The following is a 7,942-nucleotide window of genomic DNA, read 5'->3' as shown; positions in this document are numbered from 1 at the left end:
TCATGGGTAAGAAGTTGTTCATCTAAATTGGGAATCGTTGCTAATGAGCTATTAGCAGCTGTAGCTATGTACTGTGTACAAAATGACAGTGAGATACAGCAGATATCTCACCACAGCAGACACACTAGGTTCAATGTTCCTTTTCTGTCTCTGTTTTTATTCACCTCTCCTCTCCACTCCCATTTCCTCTTTCCCCAACTTCAGAGAATGACAGCTTTTCTGACCAATTCCAACCGGGCTCCACCCACCTGACCTTCAGCCAGCAACCGATCCCGGGCAGCACAGCTGAGCAGGGGGGCTCCTCGCCCCTCCCCTTCCCTCACGGGGGCATAACTAACATGTGTGGCCGTGGTTCTCTCCGGCCCCCAGGGCTGGTGACTGCGCCTCTCAGCCCCCAGTTGGTCAGCCAGCAGATGGTGATGGTTCAGTTCCTGAACCAGCAGTACGCTGTTAGCCGCATGATAGCCCAGCAGGGTCTCTCTGCCTCCCCCCAGCAGTACCTCAACCACCCCCCCGTGGGGAGGCCCCCAACCCTGGTCCTAGCTAAGTCCCTGGACCCCCAGCCCCAGACTGGACCAGGACCAGGACCCCACCCTCAGAGCCAGGCCACGGGCCCCTTTGGGCTCTCTGACATCTCCATTGAAATCTACAATTGGGTGAGGGAGGAGCTGAAGAGAGCAGGCATCTCCCAGGCTGTGTTCGCTAGAGTGGCCTTCAACAGAACTCAGGTATAACCCGGGAGACAGAGAATATACTGTAGCATGTACTAGATGGAGCAGGGCTATAACTTAATGTAGGGTAGAGCTATACTGCATGCAGCCTATGTATGCTGTGTGCTGGTGTTAGTTGATGGATGTGTGTGTCAAGTGGATGTGCAGGGATCAGTGGTGTACTTGTTCCTGTGTGTGTACTGGTTGGCATGTTTGGCACATTGGCGTGGCCTTTGCCGCAGTGCTCTGTGTGTGTGTGTGTGTGTGTGTGTGTGTGTCTGTGTCAGTGTGTGTGTGTGTGTGTGTGTGTGTGTGTGTGTGTGTGCGTGTGTGTGTGTGCCAGCTCCTCTCTGCAGCAGGGGCTAGTGCCAGCAGTGGAACAGCTGCTGGGCCAGCTAATCACACACTCCCTCAGAGATCTCTCTAGTGCTCCATATCTGCCGTACCCGCTCCCTCTCTCCCTCTCTCCCACCATCCCTCTTTACCTCTCTTTCAGCCCATCTCTCTCTGTGCCTAACTCTTCTCAACCTCCTCTCTCTCTACCCCCGCTCACCACCCCCCGTCTTTTTTTCCCTCAATCTATCCATTGTTATCACTATCCATTTGCATCGGTCTCTCCCATAGATGAGTCTCTCTTCCTCAATCTCTCTCTATCTCCCTCCACCCACAGTAGAAGCAGGGTTTGTTGTCCGTCTTTAAAGCACACAACATAACCAAACCCACATGAATAGATACAGGAGACAGACCTAACCCACTGTTATTATAACCACCATTATCGTCATCATCATCCTGTTATAATTATCAAAGGCAGCCATTATAACCACCCACCCCTGCATTCTTCCATCACCGTGGCAACGTGGCTCTGTCGCCAGGTAAGAGGTAGAGGAATGTCCCACCTGGGCAAGGTGCCAGAGGGGGAGACAGAGGGTGGGACTTTCTCATTCACCGACCACCCCAGGAGTCAGTGTAATGGTCTCGCTCCATCTGATGTTGTGGGGTTTAAAGGGATAACAAAAAAAGCTGCTATAGCACCATGTGTTGTGTGTGTGTGTGTGCGTGTGTGTGAGAGAGTCTGTACTTTAGGCAGACACACCACTTTGTTACCCCCATGATAATAGCTTAATAACTGGTTAATCAATTTAATAACAGAGCTTTACAAGGTGTCTGGAGGTGTTATTCTAGAGTGTTCTCTCTGGCACTGTAATGAGGAGTACCTGACAGATACCTGTGAAGACTTGTCACAGTCTCCGCCTGGGTCAGAGTCTCTGACTTCAGAGAGACTCCTGCTCTGCTAGACAGTTCTATGGGTTGTGTGAAGCTTTACATCAGGATCTGTTCTCTATCTGAAATCCATATATGTTGTTAAAGGGACTTTGTAATTGTTTCCTATTTGATAAGTGTGTCTTTTTGTTAGGAGGTTTTTTAATGAATTCATTTGTCATTTATTTTTGTTTATTGTCTCCAATGGCCCATATTAATCCTAGTAAGGACCTCTGAATGTTTATCTGGTCCTAATGTGTGTGTGTGTGTGTGTGTGTGTGTGTGTGTGTGTGTGTGTGTGTGTGTGTGTGTGTGTGTGTGTGGGTGTGTGTGTGTGTGTGTGTGTGTGTGTGTGCGTGTGTGTGCGTGTGCGTGCGTGCGTGCGTGCGTGCGTGTGTGTGTGTGTGTGTGTGTGTGTCCTCAGGGCCTTCTCTCAGAGATCCTACGTAAGGAGGAGGATCCTAAGAATGCGTCCCAGTCCCTGCTGGTCAACCTGAGGGCCATGCAGAGCTTCTTACAGCTCTCCGAGAGTGATCGTGACCGCATCTACCAGGAGGAGAGAGAGAGGAGTCTGAGCACGTCAACCTCAATCAACCACACACCCAGCAGCAACACCACCCCACCACGCCCCACACAGGTCAGGGAGACAGAGAAAGAGAGAGATAGAGTTTTGTGACGTGTTTGTATTCGGTCTAAAATATGTCTCTGTTCTTTCAGTCCAGGAAGGATGAAGCAAACTGTATCAGGGCTGAAGATTGGCACTCTCTGGTTTCCGTAGGCATTCCCCCAGTGCGTCCCATACTATCTCCCTCTCTATAATACTCTCTCGTGCTCTCGTTCTCTCTGAATTTGTATATCCTTCTCTCTTGCTTTCTCTTCCATTCACAATATCCCTCTGTCTCTTTTTTAATATTCTTCTGTCTCTTGCTTTCTCTTCCATTCACAATATCCCTCTCTCTCTCTCTCTCTCTCTCTATCTCTCTCTCTCCCTCTCTCTCTCCCTCTCTCTCCCCCTCTCTCTCCCTCTCTCCCTCCTTACAGGCGAGGCTGTCCCCGGTAGCAGTGGAGAGAGGGGTGAAGGAAGACAGTGGTATTCTGAACATCAGCAGCTCCATCTACGAGGAGATTCAGCAGGAGATGAAGAGAGCCAAGGTGTCCCAGGCTATGTTTGCCAAGGTGGCCGCCTCCAAGAGCCAGGTACACACACACACACACACACACACACACACACACACACACACACACACACACACACTACAATAAAATTACTCCTCTGGTTTCATGTGAGTCGCTTTGTGTTTTATGAATACATGATCACATCATCAGATGCGATTAGAGGCACAATGGACAGTAACTGTCTGTGAAGGAAAGGCCAGATTATCTACTAGCAGCTGCAATCTATAGAGAGCTCTGATCACAGCATCAGACTGCTATTGTTTCTTAAATCACTGGTTTGACACACAAACACACACACACACACACACACACACACACCCACACACATTTTATTGTTCTCATTTTCAAAGCAGAACCATAAGCTTGTAATTGCCTTTTGTTTTGAAGATAATTTCCTCCCTCTGTGGAATGGAGGGATTTCATCTCTCTCTCTCTCTCTCTCTCTCTCTCTCTCTCTCTCTCTCTCTCTCTCTCTCTCTCTCTCTCTCTCTCTCTGCATCTCTTTCTGAACCTCTCTCGTTCTCCATCCAATTGTCTCTCTACCACGCTCACTCATCTCTCACCACCCTTCTCTCTTTTTCTCTCCCTCTCGTTCATGTGTATCATCAGGATGTTTAGGGGTCATATAGAGGTGACACCAGTGCACTGACAGGTGGTCCAAGACACCCCCCTCCTCTCCCCTCTCTCTCGCTTGCTCGCTCACTCTCTCTCTCTCTCATTATCCTCTCTGTTACTGTGTGGGACTGACTGGTTGGCAGGCAGTACCATGTTAGAGCTCACTGTTGTATCTGCACAGTGCATCTGGATGGCATTGTGTGCTAGTTCTGGGCTACAGCCAACAGCGTGTGTGTGTGTGTGTGTGTGTGTGTGTGTGTGTGTGTGTCTGTGTCTGTGTCTGTGTGTGTGCGTGTGTGTGTGTGTGTGTGTGTCTGTGTCTGTGTGTGTGTCTGTGTCTGCCAACAGTGTGTGTGTGTGTGTGTGTGTGTGTGTGTGTGTGTGTATGTGTGTACCTGCGTGCATATGTTGGGCCATAGCCAATGGTGCATTAGTAGTGGTAGTGTGTGTTTGTGCGTGTGTAAGCGTGTGTAAGCGTGTGCGTGTGTGCACTCAAATAGAGAACAGGAGTTTGGCTCTAGCTAAGTTTATTCTCATGCTGCCTCTCACTGTTGTTTTCCGGCAGAGGAGGCTCTCTGTCGTCTGTCTAATAGGAGGTGTGCTTGTCATTAGCATGCTGTATCAATGACTGATGAAATCATGCAAGGATTTGTTGGCTATATATTTTGTCCTTACTGACAGTTTACACATGAACATGTGGAAAATGTAAGGAACTGTCTCACAAACGTATTGTTCTGTCCTCATTATACGTAGCTGAATATAGTGCCTTCGGAAAGTATTCAGATCCCTTCACTTTTCCCACATTTTGTTGTCTTTTTTTTGCCATCAATCCACACACAACACCCAAGAATGACAACGCAAAAACGCTTTTCTGTTTTTTCCAGTACATTTATTAAAATTGAAATGCAGAAATACCTCATGTACATAAGTATTCAGACCCTATGCTATGTCGGTCTGACTTCAAGTGTATTGAATTAGAAAGTGTGAATCTGAGAAAGAGAAACAATAATTAATTGATACGTTTCACATCCACACATTGCCTTGCCAAACATCACAATGGAGAAATGGTCTAACCAATAAATAGCTACATATAGCTACAATAGCTAAAGTTATGTTGTATTAACATTGAAATAAATCCCCAGTTAGGTAACATAACCAAGAATGCCACGGTATTATTACGTAATGCTGTGGTCTCACATGGAGAAATACAAGGTAGTTTACATGACCACCATGAAAACGGATAGATGCTAAACTAGCATCTTCCTTTATGACAACAATTTCTACAAATGTAATCACAAAATGTTCCAAAGTTCCAAAAATAATCATCTATAAATTCAGGTAAGTAGTCAATGAATGTGTTACATACTGACAATGCAACCAAAGGTAACAAGTTAGAAGATTGAACTGGATTAGAACAGGTAGTGACTGAGGCTGTATACAGGTACATCTAAAAAAATGATAATATCGTAGAAGTTCATTATTTTCCGTAATTTTATTCAAAAAGTGAAACTTTTATATATTCTAGATTCATTACACACAAAGTGAAGTATTTCAAGCCTTTTTTGTTTTAATGTTGATGATTATTGCTCATGAAAATAAATCCAGTATCTCAAAATATTAGAATAGTACATAAGACCAATTAAAAAATGTTCATTTATGCACTCAATACTTGGTCTGGGCTCCGAATTACTGCATCAATGCGGCGTGGCATGGTGGCAATCAGCCTGTGGCACTGCTGAGGTGTTATGGAAGCCCAGGTTGCTTTAGATAGCGGCCTTCAGCTCATCTCAGGAAGATGAGTGTTTATACTTAGTAAACAGAACACTTATGTCTATGTGTGCATGTCCTGAATGGGTTCAGCCAGCTGCCCTATTTGAATGAATTATTTTCAAGCTCTTACTGTAGGTTTGATTGATAAAGTCATACTTATGTTATGGTTTAGATATGGTTCAAACTGAGTTCTTTGTGATTGGTCTTCAGGGATGGCTGTGTGAGCTGCTGCGCTGGAAGGAGGATCCATCCTCAGAGAACCGGACCCTTTGGGAGAACCTCTGTATGATCCGCCGGTTCCTGAGTCTGGCCCAGATGGAACGAGACGCCATCTATGAGCAAGAGAGCAATGCCCTCCAGCAACACTGTCCAGAGAGACTCACACACTTGACCTACGACAATACACTGGTGACTTTAGTGTGTATACGCATGTAGCTTTGGCCAGAAATATTTCCTTATATTTCCAGGGCTTTCCATTGGTTGCTAACATAGAAAGTGTATTTGATACAAATTCACATTATTTTTGTCTGTCTGTCTGTCTGTCTGACTGCTTCTCTCTCTCAGCTCCAACTCCACTCCCCGTCGCCACAGCAACAGCAACCCCTGACCCCCCTGTCCCAGCAGCCTTTACAGCCCCAGACTGGGCCTCGCCTGCCTCCACGCCAACCATCCACAGCATCACCAGCGGAGTCTGAAGGGGATGGGGGCCAGCTGCGGATGTGTGTTAGGGGAGGTAATGGTGAGAGAGGGTGTAGTAAGGGTTGGGGTGAGGGCAGTAGGGGGGATAGGGGCAGTAAGAGCTGTGAGAGGGTCCATGAAGGTAGAGATGACAATAAGGACGAAGGTGAGGGAGAGGGGTTGATGGTGTCCAAGGAGGCCCTGGGGATCCTTCAGAGCTTCATCCAGGATGTGGGGCTGAACCCAGATGAGGAGGCTGTCCACACCCTGTCAGCCCAGCTGGGCCTGCCCAAACACACTATCCTCAGCTTCTTCCATAGCCAGGACCACAAGCAGGATCAACACCACAACCACCACCACAACCCCAGTCAGAACCACACCCACACTGACAACCAAAACCACAGTAACAGTCTCAACCATGGAGCAAGCCCCACCCAGACTGACAGAACAGGGTTGAGGAAGGTGGAGGAAGGAGGGATGGTAGACCCCGGTGAAGAGACTGAGGGGGAGAAGGAGGAGACAGAAGAAAAGGGAGGAGAAAGGGAGGAGGTGGCCATTTTGAAAGAATTGGACATGGGCACACAGACCAACAGCATCCTCACCCTGAAGGAGGAAGAGCAGAACTCCGTCTAATCCCAGCCCTAGCCCATCTAATCACTTGACTTTGACATTTATAATGGTACCATCCATTATCTGTCCTCTCCGCCCACTTGGCCCACATGCAATTCTTACAAAGTCACCATGCTGCAATACTGCAGTACAAGCCTTCAGTAGAATGGTGAATCATCCCCTTTTCTAAAGAGCAGTGGTGATGCTGTGATATTACCTATTCATGTGTGTTTCTCTGCTTAGTAATTAAACATAGAAATTTAAAATAACTGTTCATCCAATTACTGGTACAAACATTTATTTTAGAGTGGAACTCTAAACTAGTTTAAGAGAGTAACAGATGTGACATATAGACTTCTAGCAGTATTGCTGGGACAAAAATACAGTAAAACTGTGAAGTTTGATTACACAGCATAGTTGCAGCAGGACAGGAATGGGTCAGTTCCAAAAAACAAGACTATATGGTGATATATAGAGAGAGGAGATGTTTAAATCCAATATTAAAGATATTATGCCAACACATGCCTTGTAGTATGAGGCACTGCCAAGTTATTTTCTATCAGTCGTGTTGTCATGGAGTTGAAATACTTAATTCATACTTTTCTTGATATTTATAAATAGGCTCAGTTGTGTTAGACTGTTCGGTTTTCATCTCTTTCATTCCTGTCTTTGATACAAAACTCATATTTATGATGTTATTGTCATGACTTTTACATGACTGGCAGTATTGTATAGTCTAATGATTGCTTACAATCTTTGATGGCCTAACTTGCTTTGAGCAACTCCACAAAGAGTTTGACTTTGAACCACACTTAAAGTGTTTTATGCAAATTTTTTATACATTTATTTCACTGATTTACATGGTAGGTCAATTAAACATATGTAGAAGAAAAGACTAATATGCAAATGGTGTGTGTTTACTGTAGAGTTGAGTGTATGCTGGTATCTGCCAGACAGGATGTCTTTCTTTGGTTTAATGTACTGTCATTGAATCTGTGTGTGTGCTGATCCAAAAAGAGGGTATTTGTTTTGCATTAATTCCACTGATGCATGAATTAAGTTGTAGAAATTGTTGTTTTAAGAAATCTCTTTTCACTTCTCTGTTGCAATGGGTGCAGGTCATT

General features: G+C 45.7%; 1 protein-coding gene across 1 annotated transcript in view; it reads left to right on the top strand.

Annotated features, from left to right (window-relative positions):
* The window catches only part of satb1a (SATB homeobox 1a), a gene marked incomplete at both ends in the record, with an annotated part of 11,802 nt that extends 4,960 nt beyond the window's left edge, over positions 1–6,842 (top strand). The window contains 7 exons of the mRNA XM_080531792.1: positions 1–6; positions 205–728; positions 2,395–2,607; positions 2,688–2,759; positions 3,012–3,167; positions 5,742–5,939; positions 6,096–6,842. The exon at positions 1–6 is cut by the window's left edge and continues 106 nt beyond it. Coding sequence (XP_080387918.1) covers positions 1–6; positions 205–728; positions 2,395–2,607; positions 2,688–2,759; positions 3,012–3,167; positions 5,742–5,939; positions 6,096–6,842 — 1,916 coding nt within the window. The remainder of the gene's footprint in view (positions 7–204; positions 729–2,394; positions 2,608–2,687; positions 2,760–3,011; positions 3,168–5,741; positions 5,940–6,095) is intronic.
* Between the last annotated feature and the right edge of the window lie 1,100 nt (positions 6,843–7,942).

Source organism: Nansenia antarctica, assembly GCF_963989245.1.
Source record: "Nansenia antarctica genome assembly, chromosome: 5".
NCBI lineage: Eukaryota > Metazoa > Chordata > Actinopteri > Argentiniformes > Microstomatidae > Nansenia > Nansenia antarctica.
Note: the sequence above shows the minus strand (reverse complement) of the source record. Positions and strands in the feature narration are given on the sequence as shown.